Source organism: Hyaena hyaena, unplaced genomic scaffold (genome assembly GCF_003009895.1).
Source record: "Hyaena hyaena isolate Hyena2069 unplaced genomic scaffold, ASM300989v1 scaffold_348, whole genome shotgun sequence".
NCBI lineage: Eukaryota > Metazoa > Chordata > Mammalia > Carnivora > Hyaenidae > Hyaena > Hyaena hyaena.
In genome coordinates, this window is record NW_024080981.1 from 1,384,049 (window position 1) to 1,406,724 (window position 22,676).

At 49.7% G+C, this 22,676-nt stretch overlaps 1 protein-coding gene across 1 annotated transcript in view; it reads right to left on the minus strand.

Moving 5' to 3' along the window:
- MAMLD1 (mastermind like domain containing 1) overlaps nucleotides 1–22,676 on the minus strand; it is a 124,347-nt gene that overhangs the window by 34,793 nt on the left and 66,878 nt on the right. Inside the window, exon 3 of the mRNA XM_039249893.1 lies at nucleotides 5,023–6,723. Within this exon, the coding sequence (XP_039105824.1) occupies nucleotides 5,023–6,723 (1,701 nt within the window). The remainder of the gene's footprint in view (nucleotides 1–5,022; nucleotides 6,724–22,676) is intronic.

A 22,676-nucleotide genomic window follows, 5' to 3' on the forward strand; every position in this document is an offset into this window, starting at 1 on the left:
CTCCACAACCCATGTGCACCGAGGGCCCTCGAGCTGGGCTGCCTCCTCTGCCCCCGTCTCCTCAATGGGCCTGGATTCATCTCTGAGCAAATGGAACTTCCGTTTGCCCGTGGCTGCTGGTAAAATTGAAGTCCTAATTCTGATTTTTGCATGTATCTCCAATAAGTCTGCAGGGAGAAGGAGCCCTAAATTGTGAAAACAAAATTCATCTTGATTAAAAGCAGAGAGACGTCACCCAGCCTTGGCAGTAGGGTGGGGAATACAGTGAGGAGATCTGGGGTCATTGAAAGCCGACACAGCAGGGCTGGGTGTCCCAACTCCAAAAAGTCCCTCCCTTAGTAATTCCAAGCCCACATCCCTCAGCTGTCATTCCAAACTCCAAAAGCTCTGAAAGCCTATTTTATTTTGGTAAGTTGGGCACCAAAAAACTCATTTGGGGGACAAAAATCGATGTGGACTTAATTAAATATTCATATTTCTCTGCAGAAATAATGAAATGCTGCCCCAGGTTCTACTGGAGGCTTGTGTGATCACAAGGTAATGCATCACAATACCTTTCTAAAGTCCCAAATATTCTGAATTAGGAAATGCATCTGTCCTCAGAGGTGGTGGATCCCAGCACAGCACGTACTGTGTACCAGGCAGGGCTCTCGGCAATTTCAATTTAGTGCCTCCTTTGTCTTCCAATGTCCCAAGAGATGGGAACTATTCCTTCACTCACATGCAGCTAAGGCTCATTAGGGCTAAGTGACGTTGCTCCCCACACAGAGCTCAGTCAGTATTGATGCCTGTACCTGAACCCCAGTGCCCTTGATTCAACTGCCATGCTAAACTGCCACCCTGGAGCCAGATGGCATTTGCCTTTTACCTTCGGTGCAAACAAATGGTCCACTGAAATTGGAACGTTTACCCAACTGGTCAAGTGAAATTCTCAGAGGTGAGAAATATGAGTTTACAAATAAAAATGAGCTCCTGTAGATGACTGGACTTGGCTTTTCTGCTTACTCAACAGTTACTTTCTCACTTTTCATTTAGAAAGTACACTTTTCAGAAACCGAAATCTCGAGTAAAATGAAGGCCCAGTGCTTTTGGGCCGCATTCACATCTGGAAGTGCAACGAGGTAGAGTATGTCACCACGTAGTAGGTGAAGAGTATTTTCTGAGGCTCAGTCTGGCCATCAGTGAAATTCGACAAGCTGGCCCTGCTGGAAGGAAGAAGCGTGTGCTTCCTCTTTTCTTTCTCCCGGAAGAGTGAGCAGGGCTGAGTTCTCAAGCCTCAGAGAAAATGGAGAAAGGCCATGAGAAGGCATGGTGAGCTATTGATGTGCCCAACCTAGATGTCCAATCTGTGTTTTGGCTAGAAGAGTGCCATGGACAGACAGGGAGCTGGGCGAGGGGTAGTGAGAAGGAGATCCCCACCCACCAGGCAAGGATGACCTTTCCTTTTTCTTTTTTTAATTAGAAAGTGTATTCTGTTTTCTTTAATTAAAAAATTTTGTTAAATGTTTATTTACATTTTGAGAGACAGAGCACAAGTGGGGTTGGAGCAGAGAGAGAGGGAGACACAGAATCTGAAGCAGGTTCTGGGGCTCTGAGCTGTCAGCACGAGCCTGATGTGGGACTCGAAATCACGAACTGTGAAATCATGACCTGAGCCAAAGTCAGATGCTCAACCAACTAAGCCACTCAGGTGCCCGTTTGTTTTTTTTTTTAAGTTTATTCATCTGTGTGTGTGTGTGTGTGTGTGTGTGTGTGTGAGAGAGAGAGAGAGAGAGAGAGAGAGAGAGAAAGAGAGAGAAAGAGAGAGGAGAGAGAGAGAGAGAGAGAAAGCATGAGCACAAGTAGGGGAGGGGCAGAGAGAGAGGTCAGCACAAAGCTTGATGCTGGGCTAGAACTCATGAACCTTGAGATCATGACCTAAGCTGAAACCAGGAGTCTGACGCTTAACCGACTGAGCCTCTCAGGCGCCCCACCCCACCTTTTCCCTTTTCCACCAGGACTGGAGTTGTCCCAACTGGGCAAGGTCTGGAACAGGGAGAACGGCGAGGCTGTAGGCTGTCAATCTTGTGGTAGGCAGGGGGTCTAAGAGAGCATTGCTCACATTCTGTCCTGACAATGGCATTGGTTTTGAGAGCCACATCCCAGCCCCCACCAAATGGATCTGGAGGCTCAAGGCCAGAAGTTGGTCATAGCGATAGCAAACCTTCCTTGGCAGGTACTTTGTGCTGCCAGGCCCTGTTCAAAATGCTTTACAGGTATTAATGCGTTTGATTCTCAACCAACATATCATAACCTATTGCCCATTTTATAGGAGAGGCAACAGTTTGGAGGTTGCAGCAGGAGCAGAAGGCTCCGGAGATAGTGCCCCATGCATGGGGTTACAAGTATGGGCTCTGTAGCCAGACTCCTAACTTCTGTGTGACTGTGGGCAATTCTAGTCACTTCTTTGTGCCTCAGTCTTTTTGGCTTTAAAGGGAATGATGACGGCCTCTACCTCTGAGAACTAAAACGAGAAGAAGGCAGGTGAAGTACTGAGTTGCACGCCTGGCCCGTGGGCACTGGCCAGCGCTGGCAGCCAAGGTAGCTCTTGGCAGCAACAGCCTCCCGTTCAGGGAGCCCAGGCTCTCCCCTCTGCTGGTGGCGGTCACCTGAGCCCTTCCTAGCCTCAGGGAGCTTGGCTGCTAGTCTTTCTCCTGAGCAGTTTCTCCAGCTCACCTAGATAAGTTTGGTGCGATTTTCACGACTCAGGTCATTAAGAATTCTCCCTCTGAGCCAGCTGATCTGGTTCTGAGGCCACACAGTCAGGCTACAAATGTACCCCACTGAAGGAAAAAAAAACCCCAAATGGCTCACAATGTTAGCTGCTGATGGGTCTCCAGGCCGAGGACTTTGCCTGCAATGGGGAGATTCCATGAACACAGATGGCAGGAGGCCTGCCACAGACTCAAACCCAGGTGCTCCTGAACTGCACGCGAAGGCCTGCAGTTCTCCCTGGCCATGCCCACGGGTGCTCTGCTTGGTGCATCCCTACATCAGAGGACCAGGTCCCTGGTGTGGAGCGCTCTGCTTGCTTGTGCCTCATGGGGCATGGATGGAAAAGTCTCGGTTTCGATCCTCCAGGGACTGGCCCAGTCACACTCATCCAGGGCCCTTAGAAAAGAGGTCAGCCCTGATAGGTGCTTCCCTTAGGCCAGGTCTCCTGCCAAGCTCTCTTCCTTGGCTGCTCTAGAGACGAAGGGGGCAGAGTGGGAGATGGAAGTACCAAGGATGGTCCCGGAGAAGCCTCCTGGAGGGGGAAGGTTCCTGAGCCTTAGGAGCTGTGCGAGTGGGACAGGAGAAGGAAGGTGGGAAGGCAATGGTAGGAGTAAAGCCAAAAAGCCAAAAAGGCAGAGTGGGCCAGGAACTGCAAGCACTTCAAATGATAGAAGCAAAGAGCCAGATAGGGCCCGATAAGCATGGAGTCTAAGGAGATGGATGGAGCCAGGTTATAGCCCCCTGGAAACATGTAAAACATGATTAAGTCTCTGTTATGTCAGGTCTTTTGAAGGTAATGTTTTGAGTGATGGATGGTTTATTGGGGTAAACCAATTTAAGAGTCAACTCGGAGTCCAGACAAAGAATCAAGAGGACTTGAACTTGGGCAGGGCTGAAAGCAATGGAAAGGAGGGACCAGGACAGAAAGTGCTCTGGGTAGGCCGATATCTGACACAGTACCCAGTGACCCCTGCCTCCTGGTATTCCCACTTTCCCATGCTTGTGTCCAATGAACAGAATATAGCAGAAGTGATGGGACATCACTTTCAAGACTACGTTCTAAAGACCATAACCTCCGACTTGCTGGCAGTCCCTCTGCCTCTCTTGCTGGCACATTCTGTCTTGCTTACTCAGATGACGCCAGCTGCCATGTTGTGAGATGGTCTATGAAGAGGCCCACAGGCAAGGAACTAAGAGAGGCCTCTAACCAACAGTTCATGAGGAATGAGGGCTCAGGCTAATCACCTGCAAAGAACTGTTTCCAGCCAAGAGCCTCAGGAGTAAGATTGGAAGCAAGAACCTTCCTGGTTGAGCTTGAGATGATTATGACCCTATGAACGACTCAAGGCCAGAAGACCCGGCTAGGTGATGCCAAGACTCCGGGCCCATAGAAACTGGGAGGCAATATACCCATGTTGTCTCAAGCAGATGTCTTGGAGTCATTTGTTACACAGCAATAGATAACCCGGGGTCAGAGCAATGGCGAGGGGAAACTGTGATCTACACGCCCCGGGGAGGCATCAGCTGCGCTCAGTGATTGATCGTCTTGCAGGTGAGGGAGGGGGAGAAGTCATAGTGACTCTAAGAAGAGCACGGGCTCTGGACTAAGATTTCCTAACTGGTTCCCAGTTCCTACTCTGCCCCTGGCTATGTGACTCCGGGCAAGTCATTTCAGTTCTCCGAGCCTCAGTTTCTTTGTAGAATGGAGATGGTAAAAATAACTACTTTATACATATCTGTCCTTTTCATTTAGGACCTGCCTCAGTGTCCAGCCAGCGCAGTGGTGAAGGGCACACTGGAGCTGCTCAGCAGAAGTTTGCTGGGGCATTTCTGGAAGACTCAGCATGCAGCCATAGGCCAGCAAGGACAGGATTTAAATGCCTTGGTGCAACTTCCTTGCATCCTACGAAGCCTTCACTAGTCCTGTGTGAGGGAACATACTACATGGCCCGGTGCAGGGGAAAGCAGTTCTAGGCGATTCTGACTCATCTCTCCTGGTTCCTTCCCCCTAACAGCACCTTCTGGGTGCAGCTTTCCTCCCGGGGAAGTTAAGCGACTTGCACAGGAACTAAAACCATAACCTCGGCCTCATGAACACTGCACTTTGACCACGCAGAACTAGTTGGCTTTAACAGACTTTTCCAGAGTCAAGTCCAGTCTCAGAGAGGACTACGGCCAGATTTGCCTCCAAAGCCAAGTATCAATAGCACAAGACACAGTTCTTATGTCCAAAACCAAGGAACGCAACCGGATGTGAGACAGTCTTACCTGTCTGGGCAGAGAAGGCATGGAGTCCGGGGCCACTGGCCGCTGAAAGCGTGGGGGTGGCTGCTGCATCATCTGCTGCAGGAGGAGAGAGGAGTGGTCAGGCTGCTGCTGCAGCTGCAAGGTGGCAGTGGCGGTGGAGGAGGCAGTGGCAGAAGATGCCGGAGCTGGCGTTGGCTGCTGCAGGTAGTGAAGCAGGGACGGCTGCCTCGTGGTGGCAGGCATGGAGGGCATCTTCTGGGGGCCCGGCTCAGAAACAAAATGTGACAGGGGCTTGGTGTTGCCAAAAGTAAACGGCTCTGGGGCCCCCGGGCTGGGGCTGGCCAGCCCCTGCTGCATGATCATGCTCAGGGTTTTGGGTGAGTTGGTGGCCATGGGCTTGAAGATGGTGTTTCCCTGCTGCTGCGGAGGTGGCTGCTGCTGACTTAGCGGGTTGCTGGAGGGGGTGAGGCTCCGGATCAGGGAGCACTGCGGAGTGAAGGACTGCTGTGGCAAGCCTGGGCTCGAGAGCTTCTCAGGGCGGTAGGGCGGGGATGGCCCCGGGTTGTTGGCGGGCAGAGCAGACATCAAGTGTCCCTGAGGACTCTTGACACTAGAGGACACCAGGTTGGCAAGGATGGAACTCTGCGGGCTGAACTGCGGCTGCTGATTGAGAGCCGGGCTAGGGAGCTTCTCAGGAGTGTAGAGCATGGGGGGCCCCAGCGTGGCACTGCTGCTGGACGCCATGCTGGCCAGTAAGGCATTGGGGGAGCCTTGGAAAGCGCTCCCCGGCAAGTTGCTGGACGCCATGCAGGACACCATGAGGCTCTGAGGGCTGAATGGCGGCGGCGGCGGGTGTGGCGACGGCACCGGGCGGTAAGACGAGGAGAGGCCTGGAGGAGGCAGGCCAGACCAACTGGTGTTGGGCCCCGGCTGCCTCGTAGAGGAGCCCTGCTTGCTGGCTGCCAGCACCTTCAGCTGGTGGGCGTGATGCCACTGAGGCACTGGGAGTGGGGGCAAAGCGACAGGGAGCATCCCCTGGACCTGGCTCTTGGCCTGTGCTGCTGAGGAGCCCGGCGAGGCCACCTGCTTCCCGCTGGTGGGAATCACATAGCTGAGCCCAGCTGGGGAGGGCGGGACTTGCAGTGGCGCGCCTGGGAGCTGGCCGCAGCTAGAAGGAAACTCCTTGCCAGAACTGAGGCTCTCCAAGTGTGGCATCTGAACTGGAGGCTTGGCGCTGGTACCTAGGGTTGCCTGTGGGTGCTCTAACCCCAGTGGTTCTTCTGGTTTGCTCCCCAGTATCTTCTCAAGATCTAGCTCATTCGGAGAAGGTTCTTGAATTTTTGTTAGCTCCTCCAGGAGATCTTGAAGTTCCTGGTCCACAGCCGGTACGCTGTTGGCCTTGTCGTAGTAGGGACCACTGGGCCCTTTCAGTCCCATTTCTGCAGCCGGTGGCACGGCAAATGGTGAGCCCATTATGCTGCCATTCATGGGATTAGTTTCGAGGGGTAATGAATGGCCAGGTACTCCCACGGTGGCAGGGCTAGGGTTCATTGTCAACGGAGGCACCTGCAGCTCTGCACAGGGTGTGCTGTGATGGGCACCTGGGCCCATAGAGAGGGTAACATCTTCAAGGCAAGGCCTCTTGATTTTATTAGGGTAACCTCCGTCACCCATGCCTGGAAACTGGAAGCTATCTCCTTCCTGTCTCCTTTTAGTGGTTCCCTGTGGCAGAGAAAGAGAGAGAGAGAGAGAGAGACAGAGAGAGAGAGAGAGAGAAGAGAAGAGAAGAGACAGAAAGAAGAGAGAGGGAGGGAGAGAGGAAGGGAGGGAGGAATTTTTATAAAGCCTTGGCACATTAAAGCTAATGAACAGGAAACTTGCAAGATAAAACATCTCTTACTTTCAAGACTTACGCTTGTCAAAACTATAGAATACAGCCTATTTTGGGGACTATAATGCTTGCTTCTTTGTTGCTGTGTTTCATTTAAACTGTCTTGTTACACTTCAAATTAGGCATCATGCTGTCTGTGTACTAAACACCACAGAAAGCCCCACAAAGGATCTTCTGTGTCCACGTGAGGGAGAGCTCACTGAAACTATGCGGAAGTCACTAACCGAACTGAGCCGCCCCAGACAGGCACTGGAGGGCAAACTGGAAGTACTTCAGATGCTCTCAATTCCCACCTGTGTACAGATATCTCCTTTTTTTTTTTAAAATGTAACAGGCAACACTTAGAAATTTTATTTTGCTGACAAACGCATTGCAACTGTGTTTTAATAGTAAGAATTTATAAGCCAATGGAAAAATTAAGAAAATTCAGATTTATAGTAGATAAGAAGTCAATGACTTTCGATGCAGATATCCCCATTTTTAAAAAGGAAAGCACAACATAGACATGGAACTTTTAGGTTGCCTCCCTGTCTTGCTTAAATGCACCGGGCTGTGGTGATAAGATGGACGACAACTGGGTGTTTAGAGGAATGAAGAAGATTGGGTGTGCGCTTTGGGGCAACTGTCTGAGATGTACTGTTTAGGGGAAAACACAAGTTGCAGAACAGTCACTAAGGAATTTTTACACACATGCACACACACGAGACAACACACTGCTTTGTGCGTACAAAAATAATGTGGAAGACCATATACACAACCATTTGTAGTAGTCATCTTTTGGGGAGACTGGCAAGTCCCTTTCTATTCTCTACAGTTTTCTATTGCTTGTTTGTTTTTAATGAGAATGACTTACAACCATCCCCCCTCAAAATATAAAGCTGTCTAAATAAGAAATTCCTCTCTGCAGATGCATCCTCAGCTTGGGGAGATATGGAACTACAGGAAAAGGCCCTGATCTGCGATCTGCACCTTGGGGGAGCTGCTCACCATTTCTAACAGCATAGCCTTTGGGAACAAAGCACTTAGTGAGGCAGTATTTCCTACTCGTTCAAGGCTTCATACAGTCATCTGTGGCTGTCATGTTGATGACCGCAGCCTGCAAGCAGAGGGAAAGCAAGTCTGGTGGAGTGGAGGCATGTGTGGGAAGAGAGGGGCTTGGAAATTACCTACATGCCAACAGTAGAACACATATACAAGTGACCCTTGAAGAATGCTCCGTGGTCAAAGATCCAACTATAACTTTTAATGCCCCTCAGAACTTAACTACTAATAGCTTACTGTTGACTGGAAGCCTTACAATAATATACAGATGATTAATACATATTTTGTATGTTATATGTATTATGTACTATATTCTTATGACAAAGTAGGCTAAAGAAAGGAAAAAGTGATTAAGAAAATCATAAGGGCGAGGAAACGCATTTATGGCACTGGACTGTATTTATCAAAAAAACATAGAAGTGGACCCGTGCAGTTCAAATCTGTGTTTTAAGGCTCAGCTGTATTTCTCTTGACACACTTTTTCATGTAAAAAAAAAAAAAAACAACAACCCTGTTTAGCTTTAGAGCTCTTCCTGGGACATTTGTCGCTGATCCTTTGATGTCCTTTCATATTTGGCTCACTGGCAGTGGGAGAGGGGAGGGTCAACGCATGTGGTAGCACCACACTGGCCACAACTGTCATGATAGAGTGAACATCAAAAGAAGGCTGCATGTGTCAGGTTTTGGTGCTCCTCAGCCTCATTGAGAAACATCCAGATTCCCAGGGCTTCCCACCACAGATGAACTGCTTCAGTCTCATCCAGAGCAGGGCCCAGGTATCTGAATTTTCTCAAAGCTCCTGGGCCGATTCTAAATGCCCAGCCAAGTTGGGAACCACTGGCCCAGAGCAGTGCGGCAAAAGGCCCTCGTTCTGAGGCAGACACGACCCGGTCTTGGCCTTGCTGCTTAACCTCTCGGAACCCTGGTTTCTTCATTTGTAAAATAAGCCTTATTTTAGTTCTCATCTCACGACGCTGCTCTGCCTATTAAGTAAAATGAAGCAGATTCCGTAGCACCTAGTAAATCCTCACTGACTGGTGGCCGGCGTTACCCAGGGCAGCCACGGAAGGGCCCTGGAAGTCTAACCCTGTCCTAGTAAGAGGCAGGGGCCCTGACCCCCAGGGAAGGGGAAGGACTTGCCCAGAGCCGCTCAGCTGGAGGGCAACAGGGTGCAGGCTGATGCAGGGCCCCTCCATGACCACTGGGCAGCTTCAAACCCCATTGTCTTAATCTGCCCTGGTGGCAGGACACTGTGTCACTTCCACAGAAGTGGCTCCACCACCTGAAGCGATAGTCCTTGCCTCCTTCTTGGCCTTTTCTCTGCACCCTGGACAGGGGCACTTTGAGGGGCCACTCGGCCATCATGTCCATCAGGGGCTGAGGGCCACACGGCAGGCAAAAATGGCCTGGGCAGGGGAGAGCGGGCACAAAACTAGGCCTATCTGCTCATCTGCACCCCCCATCCTTTCAGGGAAACTGGACTCTGTATCGGCAGGTGCTCAGGAAATAGCAGCTGAATGAATCAATGGACAAATGAATCCAACGGACCCGGCATGCAGGCAGCTCTGCCCCATGCTTTCCCAGACGTTCATTCAATCAGTCACGGAGCAGGCCACAAACAAGTCACTGAGTCCCAAACGAAAATTCAGTTTCGTCTACATTCTCCCAAGGAGTTCAAAGAATTCCCATATACTGAAAATAGAAATGGATAACTGAGTGCTGGTTTCACAGCAGATCTCCTGCAGGGGTCTGAGTCGGCAATGGTTGGGCCCAGCGTGCTGTTAGGGGTGTCCTGGACCGCACTACAGGTGTAATGGCAGGGAAGCGTACGTGGCACCAGGCAGGGGAAGGAAGGGAGGGCAGGTGCTACGAGTTGCAGCAGACCCAGACCGTTTCTTTAATTGTTAGTCTGGAACCAAGGTAGCAGGACGTGAGGAAGACCAGGCATGGCCACGGGATGCAACAGCTAATATTAGGAACCACTGACAAGGGAAACCGGTCTCTAACTCTCCTAAATGAGAGGGTACGTGCATGCAACTTTCTAGGCCCCCAAGCCAATGCTCCCCACTCAGTTCCAATTCTGGAACTCAGTTGTCTCCTCAACAACAAAGTGGACCCCAGGATGCCTCTCCAGGGTGTTGAGGGCTAGCTCACTACTGGTGAATCCAATTTGCTGGAATGGGTGCCGCCCTTCCTGTGCCTCACTGAATGCTTTGGGAGGATGCTTAACCAGGGGCCTCGTTGGCCTTGCTGTCCCTGGGAATGCAGTTGTGGCCGGGGGGGAGGGAGGGAGTGCTGGCTGAGGCCACTGTTTCAGCATGGCAGGTAGAATCCTCTTTGGCGCTTCCCTTTTTCAATGGACGTAAGGGACACTTCACTTTGTTAGAGGCCTTGGCTTTGTGTTTCAGGTTTTATGCTGAAGGCTTTCAACAGCCAGCCTGAGGCACCCTGGCTGAATGGCCAGAACCCCAGCCAAGCGTGCACAAGGCCAAGGCAAGGTGGCTGTGTTCACACAGAGGTGTTCAGCCTCTTGACATCAGCATCTGCCTTCCTCAGGCATCGTTGAGGCTTGGAAATCTGCTATCCAGTGAATTCTGTGCCTAGATACCCGCTTGCCTGCACGCTTCCTCTTATGCACCCTCAGGATTTGTTACTCATCTCAATTTCAAGCGGTCAGCTGGGCTTTCCTCCATCCCCAGCACCACATGGGCTCCTTTGCTGGGTCCCTTGGGCTGGTGGGTGCTGGGCTGAAGTCTGACTGACTGGGCTGACTGGTGCTGACTGAATCCCAAGGGCACCCTTAAAGCAAGTGCAACAGAAGCTGCTACTCTGGAATGACTTCCCTCTCAATGTCATGTTATTGGTTGCAAGTCCCTCCCTAAGCTTCGAGAACCTTCTAAACAAAACTTCCAGCTTTGCACATGTGCCATTTTCCAGTCTCTGGACTCTGTAACAGCAAACTATTGGTCCCAACTACCATCAACCCCTCTTTCCTCAGGCCATGTATTGTACATGATCCTGCCCACTCACTGTGAGGTTGTTGTTTTTTTTTTTTAAATAAGTAAATCAGACAAAAGGTAAATCAGTGGACGGTGGCAGGGTTTCTAGAGAGCACATCTCAACCTTCACTTTTTACAGAAAACAGAATGAGATATGATTTTCTTGTGGTGGACACAGCTAATTAGTGGATGATGACAACACCAGACCCCAGGTATCCCCACTCCCAGCCTGAGCCCTCACAGGGCCTTTGGTGGCAGGAGGCGGGGCATGGAGGGGAAGTGAGATAGGTTCCCTGGTGTCTTTTAGAAAAGAATGACCATCTCCATTCCTGAATGCCTGCAGAGTCCCATTTTATAGGCAAGCAGACAGAGCCATCGATGGGTCCCCACAACCTTATGAAAATTCACTGAACTGCATTTAAAAGCATGTGATGGTTTCCCCACCCCCTGAATAATGAGAAAAGAAAGGCAATCCTTCTGATAGGGGCCAAGTTCAGCTCTGAGGGCAATATTATTTCTGGTTCTGTCTGAACAATGACATGGCAATTCTTCCCTTTCTACATTTTTAGTCCAGAAGGACAAAAGGGCAAGGTTTTCTTGGGAAAGGTCTAGATTCTAAGAGTATAGTCCTGGTTCATAAAATGGGCATAAGAAGAATAAAGAATATTATATATATGTATATACATATATATAATAAGAATATATATAAGAATATATACATACGTAAAAAAATAAAGAATATTATATATGTATATAATAAGAATAATATATAAAGAAATATTATATATGTGTGTATACATTAGAAATATGTATGCATGTAAAATACATAAATATATTATTCTTCCCAAAGAAATCTGGCAGGCTCTTATGAACACTTAATTTTGGAAACTCTAGCTAGAGGTTTAACATGGACACTAAGAGAAGGCCTGCAGAAATATGCATGGTTCCTGCTGGGTAAGTTCATAGGAGGCCAAAGGTGTCTAGGAGAGATCAGTTCAGGGAGCCTCATTTTCCTCCAGAGATCCCCGAGCACATAAGGCACGGGAAAAATTGTCAAAAAGGTGGAAATCGCCTGTGGCCTGTTAGTCTCCTCCCTTTCCCCCCCATTGGTGCCTCCTCCGGGTCAGCTTAGGCCAATCTGCTTGCTGGTTCTCTCAATCTCTCTCTCAAGTACATCTGTACTCTATCATCTTTTTTCAGTACTGTTCCACATTCCATGAGTTTCTGAGTGCTTGGTGTTGGCCCACTAGATTGGATTTCCAGCCCTCAGAGACACGGATGGTCCCTAGTATGCTTGCTCAGAAGGAAGGAATAAAGACATCGTGGGGCATGGTATATGCAGCCTCAGAATAGATAAGACAACGATGCGTCGGGATTGGGGTTGCAGGAACAGAGAGAGGATGGAAGGGAGGGACGAAAGGAAAGAATATGCCTGGATATATACAGGGGATCAGATGAGTGTCCATGTGTACAGTATAAAGGCCTATATTTGGGCATATACTCCATTTGCATGGAGTTTGTTCTTCAGAAAAACCTCCTCACACGTTGAAACTGACATTTTTGTAGATCAAAAGGGACTCTCAGCATTTCCAGAATTGCAAGACATGATGCTTTGGACAACCCTAGGGTAGCTGGGAACGGCAGAGAACTCTGAATGCTGATTGACTTTAAGAGGAATCAGTTGGTGTCAAGCAAGAACCTCTGCTAATAAGTGGTTTGGAGCGAGAGTCTGAACCTACAAATAGGGGATTTATTGGTGCCCCTGGCTTGCCCTGATCCAGCAGAAAGTGCAGCCTTACCACCTGATGCAGGCAGCGGCAAGCAGGGGTGCAGGACAGAGCCCTGAAGGAGACACCAAAAGACCTGCACTGAAGTCCTAGCTCCTCCACTTGTTGTGTGACTGTGGGCCGGTCACTACCCCTCTTTGAGCCTCAATATCTTCTTTTGTAAAATGGGCGCTCGGCCTGTACTGTGCGCCTCACAGCATCACTGAAGCATGCACATCGGGAGCAGGAATTGTTACTGATCTTTTTCTCCAGCTCTGGGTCCCCATGCTGCCCCACTGCCCTCCAGCCTCGGCCTCAGCTTGCCCTCTGAGAAATAAGGACATGCCCACTAGGACTGGAAAGAGGATTGGAGGGAACAGAGGGACGTGAGCAGCCTAGTCTTGACAGCCAGCAGTGCTGCCTCCTGTGGCATGCCACTCCCCACCAGTGTGGACTCTGTCACACTGCCTGTGGCACTCTGCTACCCCAAACTGGAGACTTGTGGCTTTGGCAAGCATCAACCAGAGCCATGTAAGCAGCAGCCCCAGCAAATGTAGAAATGAGCAGACCTAGGAGGGTAATTTTCTAGAACTGCATTTTCCCTTTCTGTAGTGTAGACACACTAGTTGGAAGAAGAGTTAGCAAATCTTAAGAATGGCCCCAAACCTATAGACACACATAGATTTAATGAGCTCATAATTCATATTGTCCCCCTCCCCCCACTGAGAATTGAAATATTCTGTCACTGAATGTGGGTTTCTGGAGAACTATCCTTGTACTCCTAGCTTGCCAGACCTTTTAGGCCCTTGGAGATAGGCTGGAGTCTCTCACTCATGTTAGGACTGGTGATGCCTGGAGCCAGGAAGAGACGTGCCCATGGGCAAGCTTCTCTGACTCTCGGGTTGGCCTTTCTTCACAGGAAGAAACCCTGACCTGGTTTCCTCTGAACACATTCCCATGTAGCCTCACTAGTGGGATGAGGATGATCACTCTAAGGAGGAGAGAAAGATGGAGTCAGTCTCAAACGGTTGGATGAATTTGGTGAGGCTGGCCTACAAAGGAAGCGGATGCTGTGCGGGGCTGGAATAGAGGCCACGGGTCAAAGGCAAAGACCCCGCCTGAGTCCAGACAATCCTGTCTGTGTCGGACCCAGGTTAACAAGCTTCATCTGTGTTTCACTGGAATAACACTGATGAGCCCAGAATCACACAAAGAAGGGGAAAACAGGGGGGCAGAGCCAATGCTAGAGGCCACACACCCGATGTTGGAGGCTGCCAGCGCCTCTTGGCAGACCTGCATTTCTATATTTCAAGAGGGCAGAGGGGCCTTCAGAGGTCATTTAAGCTGAACTTCTTCACGTCTCTCTGGGCTGTGCTTCTAAAGATCCTGCAGTATGGCCTCTCCTAGGTCCCTGTCCCACTCTGGGCTTCACTTTCCCCAGCTGTCAAGTGAATGACTCCCAGCTTTGGTAAACTAAAGCTGTGAATTTCTTCCTGTACTGCTCCTGTAGGGAAATGATGAATTCTCTTCTCTTTCACCCAAGAGGGCCTCTCTCCCTAGGGCAACAGTAGGCAAAGGACAGCCCAATGGCCCACAAACACCCTTGCCATGCCCAGGAAGTGCACATTGTTGCCAATTGCAGATACTCTTTAAAAACGCACAACAGGGGCGCCTGGGTGGCTTAGTCGGTTAAGCGTCCGACTTTGGCTTAGGTCATGATCTCACGTTCGTGGGTTCGAGCCCCGCATCGGGCTCTGTGCTGACTGCCAGCTCAGAGCCTGGAGCCTGTTTCAGTCTGTGACTCCCTCTCTCTCTGACCCTCCCCTGCTCACGCTGTCTCTCTCTCTCTCTCCTAGAAATAATAAATTAAAAAAAAAATTAAAAAAATAAATAAATAAAAAAATAAAAACGCACAACATTCCATGACCCAGTGGGGGTCAAATTGTGGTCCTCCACAAATATCTCTATGTCCTTTTAATAGGAATTACTTGAACATGTATGTGTGTGTGTGCGCGCGCGCGTGCGCGTGCACGCGCATGTCTGTGTGTGGACTAGCACTGTAGTCCTAAAAATAGTAGGTCTGCTCTAGTTGAATCAAGAAAGGTGGCCTACAGTTTTGATCAAATGAGCTGTGCTTACACATTCTGTTAGAATCCTACCAACTCACCTACCAGCTCCCCAACCACCTCGAGGGCCACGTGAAACTCAGTGATGCTGTTTTAAAGCTCATTCCTGTTTTTTTTTTTAGTATATGTGCTGCCGAAGCGAGCACTTAAAGCTCATTCCTGGAGGGGCACCTGGGTGGCTTAGTCGGTTAAGCGTCCGACTTTCGCTTAGGTCATGATCTCGCGGTTCGTGGGTTCGAGCCCCGCGTCGGGCTCTGTGCTGACTGCCAGCTCAGAGCCTGGAGCCTGTTTCAGTCTGTGACTCCCTCTCTCTCTGACCCTCCCCTGTTCACGCTGTCTCTCTCTATCCTAGAAATAAAAAAATAAAAATATTAAAAAAAAATAAAATAAAAATAAAGCTCATTCCTGGAGATCAATCCAGAAGGACAACTCGGCAATGTTCTATGTCAGTCATCTAGGCCTATGTCCCCCACCTGCCTGCCCTTAACTGCTTCACCAGTCACTGGAGGAGTGGGCCAACTGCAAGTTTGGATATCTCCAGTTGGAGTTCAGCACATAGAAAATGAACAAGGCTGAAGGGAGGGTGACTGAGCTCACAGAGAACATGATGCCAAAGGCACCACGGTGCTTCCAGTTTTCCAGAGGTTGTGAGCTCTTATATTTTGAATGCAAAGCTCCCAGGCAGGAGTGAGGCCTCCCTGCCAGGTAGTGCCTCTATAACTGGGTCCCAGTACCCCTCAGCCCTGCAGCTTTGGTCCAGCCTGGCCCACCCATGGACTCTTAGGTATGGACAGTGTGAAATCATGGTCACAGAGCTGTCATTTCCTGAGCTCTATGTCACCTCTTGGTCTACCTCATAGCCAAAGGAAATCTCTGTTGAATCCATGGAGGCAGCTCCTAAGAAAACACTCTTTTTCTAGAATGCTCCAGAGAGGTGGAAGGATTCAGAGATGAGGAAAGAAAGCCCCCACCAGAAGGCTAGGCAGTTTTCATAGAAGCCAAACTACCCTTCATCTAGAGGCTGACACCAGTGGAAAACACCCTCAAGTAGTAATTCCAAGACACCCTGTGAGCCAGAAGGATCTTGACACCTCTTATGCTGGCAGACTGTTGAGTCTAGTTGTCCTGTTGTTAATATTACTCTGTTGCCTTGGGCTGTGGCTGACCCTGTCCCCAGCTCTCCACATCTCTAACAAGAGCACATACACAGGTGGCCTACGGTTCAGAGCCACCCAGGAAGGTGGGACACAGCCATACTTGTAGCTCTAGACCCATTTGGTAGGCCTTGCATCCATACTATGAAGTCCTCGGTGAGGCCCCCAATTTAGCTGATGACCACGCATTGTATGGGAAGCTCTTATCTCCTCTCCCTTTGCTGTCTGGCTCTTGGCTCCCCAGGCCTTCCTTTCACAAGTGTCTCCATATTGGCCAGGACTCCAGATATGGGTTCCATCAAGTGGTGGTTGGCTTCTTCCTGATACTTATGGGATTAGGAGTAGGGTCAGTGGAGAAGCCCCTGGTCTGGGTCCTGATGGCCTGTTGGTGCACTTCAGGGACACGACTTATGGCAGAGCTAAGCTGGGGATAACAACTAGTCATTGATAATCTAAAAGCTGGAAACAAGTCCTGGGTCATTTGGAGCTGAGGCAGTTTGTGCTGTATGGAAATCACATACCACATTGGATATTCATGGCTCTCCATCCAGATAACCCTAGAGGCCTCTGCTTGTGTGCAGGTGAGCACAGCAGTAATATCTCTCATCATAGCAAGGCCCCATTGGATTGCCATGGCTGAGTCAGGGCCATGGGGACAGTCCTGATTTTGTGGGAGGTGCTCCTCCTCATTGCCAGGACACCAACTTGAGTGGTTGCTTATTACTCAGGGCCTTCTCCTCTGTTCACAGGCATAGATTTGTACATTGTGGGCATTAGAGCTCATACATTTTGGGGGGCTCTCTTTATGAAAGATAATATAACATTACAAGAAAAAAATTAGGGGCGCTTGGTGGCTCAGTCAGTAAAGAGTGCGACTCTTGGTCTCAGGGTTGTGAGTTTGACCCCACATTGGATGTAGAGATTACTTAGAAAAAAAATCTAAAAAAAAAAAAAAGAACAAAATTAGGTACCAGGCCTTAGAAGGTTTGAAGGGTGAGTCTTGAAGCTTAGGCACAATGTGACTTCACTTCTGCCTGTGTCCCAACAATGGGCTAAGTAAAATGGCAACAGGCTTTCGAACACAGTAGGGATTCCCTTCCATGAGAAACCCAGCAGCTGTGTAGGTGGGAGAAGAATCCAGAGCCACCTGGTTAGTCTCGTACATTCTGAAGGTCACATGCTTGGTGAATAAGCACATTTTAGCAGCTGAGTGCCAACTTCTGACTCTAAAACTACTAACTGTCTACAGATGTACCAACCCCAGCCATTAGATTTTAGAATCAGGCTGTTTGAGCTCTGATATCACAGACACAGAGGCTAGGAGGGGATAGGGGACAAGAAGCGTGAGGTCAGTCCAGAGACCCTCCCCATGGTTAGGTCCTCTTTTATCCCCAGCTTTATCGAGTAAGGCATGATTGATAAATAAAAATGATATACAATTTAGGTTATACTATATGTTGTGAAATAATTTAGGCCTTCTTTTTTTAAAATGGAGGTTAAATCCACAGAGCATGAAATGAGCCTCTTTTAAGTGTACAATTCAGCGGCATTTCACTCGTTCACAATGCTGTGCAACCAAAATGGGGGTAGTAGGGCCCGCTTCACACGTTTTTATAAGATCCCATGAGTTTAGAAATGTAAAGTGAGCATTGTGCGTGGCACGGTGCACATGTCAAATAAATATTCTTTCTGTTTCCACTCTTGAAAATGCAAACACATTCTTGGTGGTCCTAAAATAGCCTTTAACATGGTTTACTCAGCAGCATTTGTCATTCAAGGCAGATCTGCATTTACTCATTGGCCGTGCTTCTGAACAGCTGTATGCAAGGCTAATTTTTCTAAACCGAATCATAATAAAATGCAAGAAGACTTTGCCATTGGGAAAAAAAGAATCTGCCATTGAAAGGAAATCCTTAGTCAATCCTTTTATGAAGTAAAAGATCTCTCATCCAAACTTACAGGTTTTTTAAGGTGTGCACTTGGAGATATAGGTAATGAATCCTAATTTAATTTTGCTCACAAACACATGCTGATGTTCCAAAAAGCACAGAGCAACAGGAGTGGGTTACATATTGAAAATAATGACAATTCAAAATAGTCATTTCTTTCACTGTCTATGGAAAGTATGTGTGATTGTATCATGGGATATGTCATATAATCTAAAACCTTTCCCGTCTCAGTGCGTATGTGTCTGTATGTGTGTGAATGCACGCATGTGTGTGCAAGGGTGGGAGTGCTGTGATATAGATGACAGTGCTGGTGGTGGTTAGTGGTAGAGGAAGTGGTGACGATGGAGGCAGCAGTGACTTGGTGGTATTGGGGGCAGTAGTAGGGGTGGTAGTGACAGAGGTGGCGGTAGTGACGGTGGAGGTGGTGAAGAGGTGGTGTTGGTGTTCGTGTTGGTGTTCATGTTGGTGACGTGGTGGAGGTAGTAGAGATATAAGGGGGGAAGTGATGGTGGTGGTGGTGGCAGTGGTGGTGGCCATGATGGAAGCGATGGTGGCGGAGATGGTAGTGGCAGTAGAGGAGGAGGAGGTGGTGGTGACAGTGCTGCTGATTTGGGGGTGTCCTTAAGGATACCTCCTTCTTGCCCCACCGCTCTGTCAGAAGCTCCGTTGGGCTGGGCCAGGGGAAGAAGACTCTCTGAACTAGGAAAACCCTCAAAACTGTCTCTTTGGAGTCATTTATAATTATTTTTTTCTCATCCATAAAACTGAAGCTGAATTACTGGTGAAAGCACAGGAGATTTTTGTTTGTTAAAATGCTGCCAATAAAGTAATTTTATGTCAGATTTAACTACAGGAAAGGGCAAGGCATTTCTCAGTTCCTTAGCTGTCATGTGGCTAAAATAAATAGGATGGACAGCAGTTAGCCACTGTACACTAAGCTCTTTGAAGCCATATATTCAGAAAGCAGATGTTGGGTGTTGGTGTTTGGGGGCTGGCTTCCTGGAGATATTTTATATTGGCCAAGTTCATTGTTCTAAACCCCAAAGGCTTGACTTAAAGGACAAAAAGAGGCAAGAAAACGTTCAGCTTTCCTGACAGTGTCCCATAGGCAGTCCTATCACTAGACAGCTTTAGCACCAGAGGCTCATTCTAGAAAAAGAGGCAGCTAGAGGGAGTGGCACTGGGCTTCTGTCCACTAATTGTGCAAAGCAAGGCTGTCTAGGGGGTCCCGGGGAAGCACACACCAGGGAGAGAAGCAGTGGGGCAGCCTCAGAAGGAGCTGGAATTCTAGTGGCACAGACAGTAAACGAGCACAGAGTGTGAGCAGTGCTTGTCATAGGACTGAAGAAATGGCTACGTGACAAAGGCTAGGTGGCTCCTCTGAAAAGGAGACAGTCAAGTGGACATCTAAATGCAGGCCTCTAGGCAGGAGGGCAGAAGCAAGAAGCCCCTGGGGGGAAGCTCCTGGCATGTTCCCGGGGCAGGCAGGTAGCCAGCAGGCTTGGTGCAGAGTGAGCCGGGGAAGCAGCTGTGAGCTGGCCCAGGGCGCCGTAGAAGGCGGTGGGAAGGCGGGAGGCTGCAAGTTGTCAGCAGTGGGAATGATCAGCTCAGCTTGTTTGTGGAAGGCCTCTCTGGACACTGACGGGACAGCGAGAATTGCAAGTTGCGTGAAGAATAGAGGACAGTCACAGAGGCAAGGGCTCTGGAGGAGAGAAAGGCTCCAGAGCCGGGAACCAAGCTGGCTGTGGCACGGGAGAGGAAGCAGAACACCTGTGATTCCTCCCGCAAGCGGTACAGCGGAGTACCCACCTATTAGGAGAAACTATGGCTTTAAAAAGACGAACCATAGCCCAGTGACCTAGGTCAGAGGGTGGCCAACTTTTTCTGTAAAGGCCCAAACAGTAAACATCTCAGACTTTGCAGGCCCTGTGGTGTCTTGTTGCCATTCCGTAGTAGACAATATGTTAACAGCCGGACATGGCTGTGTGCTAATAAAACTTTACAAAAACAGGCTCCCAGCTGAATTTAGCCCATGGGCTGGAGTTTGCCAACCCTTGACCTAGAGCCTGAGCTGAGCATCTTCCCCAAGGGAAATAAGTTATTTCTAAATTGCCCTCCTTACACTACAGGGGCCCAAGGAGGTTTACTGTTCACAAAAGCATCAGATGACATTTCCAGAGCTGAAAAGCTTCATGGTTTCTACTCTTGCCCAAGTTAGGTGACCATTTCTGAACCAGGCCCGAACTGGGCAATGTAGGCAGCAATCTCGGATGCCATGTTTCACCTTCACTGATGACAGTGAAAGGAGAGAACACCACCTCCTCCAGGATGCCCATCTGCCTTCCTCTTCGAGCTTTGCTATACCCTTGAACCATTCACATCTTGTCTATCATATTAAAGCACATTCTCTTCCTTCAGGCCTTCAAAGGTCTCTATGATAATACAGCTTCACCTTCTACCCCTTTCACTCCCAGCCCAGTGCTTTGGCCCACCTCCAGACTGCTGTGTTAGGCCTGCAGCTCTCGGAGAGCAAGGACTGGTTCCTCTTCATCTCTGTACCCCCAGAGCACCCAGCCTTGTGACGGGGCTCAGCTGGCATCTGCAGGTTTGAATGAACCATTGGAGCAAAAGGTTTCCTGCAAATTATCTTGCTCTTTTTGTTTCTGAGCACAAGGCCAAGAGACAACTGCTTTTCAGAAACTGTGATTAAATTCACTAACTGGCCCAGTGACCTTGGACATGTTCCTTCTCCTTTGTGTGCCCTTGGCCTCTTATGTTCAACACAGAGGGTGGCTTGACTGATTTCTAAGGGACTTTATGGTAAGAGGAGCAGCAGCCACTGCTTACTGAGCATTTACTACATGCCCAGGCCTGAGCCTTGGGTGGGACAGGAGACCTCGGCGTCACAGGGGTGCCTGTGCCAGTTGGGGAGCAAGTGAATTGCAAAAGCAGCTTGGGATGGGGAATCAAGAGGGTGACCGAACCCCACAGCACTGGAGGAGACACACAAAGGCACATTTGTGTGGAGGGGCAGGGTGGCAGGAGGGTGAGAGGCAGTGGCAGTGGTAGCCACACCTGGCCTTTGGCCCTGGGCCCCCAGTGGTCAAGTCCAGTGCCTGTGGCTCATGGTTGCCTTTCTAACTTAGGTATTGTGGGGGCTGGAGATCTGGTGAGAAGGGAGGCAGGAGATGAGGAGGAGAAAGAAAAGGCAGGAAGGAAGGAGAGGGTAAGGAAAGGCAAAGGGGAGAAGGGAGGGTGTTAACAAATTATTCTGTCGACTGCAGAAATCAAAACCTGAACCCCAAACCTCAGAAGCACATGCTTCCCTCGCTCCCCCATGAGGTCTGGAATTCGGCACCCCAGGGGCAGCTCGTGACCCAAATATCTGTCTGCGAGCGGAGTTATATTGAGTTCCTAGCTGGGAATTTTCAGCAAAAGCAGGAGGTCTTCGTTGACACAGGACAGCCCAGGGTTTGGGAGCCCCAGGTCCTCATCTCCAGGGCATGCCCCCAGTTTACATGTACCCTGTGGGGGGTGATGCCTGATCTTCAGCTCAGCTAGGCCCTTCTACCACTCCGATCTGGAGTTCAACAGAGTCCACTCTCCTTCCCGGGAAGCTCAACCTCCAGAAACCTGTCACCTTGGGCCTAATGTCAAGGCAGCCAGGGGCGGGGGCCAGGCAGGAGTGCAGACAAGGCAGCACCGAGCTCCCAGCTGCCAGCTGCCAAATGGAACTCGCCTCCCAGCATCCTCTCTTTCAAACAGACTGTGATTTTCAGGTCACCGGTTTGCTGAACTGGGCTACCCAGGCAGGACCCAGATGCGGAGCCCAGCAGTATCCTGCAGGCGAGAAGCACTGAGCCCTGGTGGAAGAGATGGGTGTGAATGCAAGGCCTCTGCCTGGTGGCCGCCCTGGCTGAATGTCTGAAGCAGGAAAGGGCCCTTCCTGCAGGAGGAGGAGGAGGGGAAAAGGGAGCGAGCAGCTGCGTGCTCCGTGGGGAGGATCCCCAAAATAGAAAGGCGCATATTCACTGCAGGCCTTGACCCAGAATGCTCAGAGCTACAGCGCAAATCCAGCCCTTCTCAGTCAGAGAGGCTGCTGATGAGACTGAGGTGTCCTCAGGGCTCCCGTGTGTTTCTACCTGAGCTCCAAGGACACACTCCCCACTGCCTTCTGAGTCAATGCCAATCTCTGATCATTAGAAAAAAGTGCAAACAGCAGTAATACCTGGTGTTTAGACTGCGTTTATATCCACATCTTGGTCATCACCATCCCAGAAACCCTCATGTGGGCAGAGGGTAGATTATTAACCCTATGGTACTGGTGTGGACTAAAGCCCAGACACTCACGCAAGATATCACTAAGTGTCAGGGACAGTGACCTACCTGATGAGCTGGTCCCTGGACCACCTGGTTCCTGGAAGTGGGGGCCATATGCATAGCTCCATCTCCTGGGGCCAGACCTGTACCTGAAGCATGGCCACAGCCTGCATGAAGCAGGGAACACTGGGCTTCCCCTCCAAGATTCCAAAAAGGCTGTTTAGACAACTTAGACCAGGTCCTGGCTGGCTGTCCCTATCTCCCTGTAGGGTTTTTAATTAGTCCGGCTCACTGCATACAGGCTGGGCTGGAGACAATGCTGGTCAGAAGGTTCTAGGGAACCACCAGAGTGAAATAAAGATGCATCCACTCTATTTCTGTTTATGGGCTATCTCTGCCACTGGAAGGAAATCTCCAGGCAACCCAGGA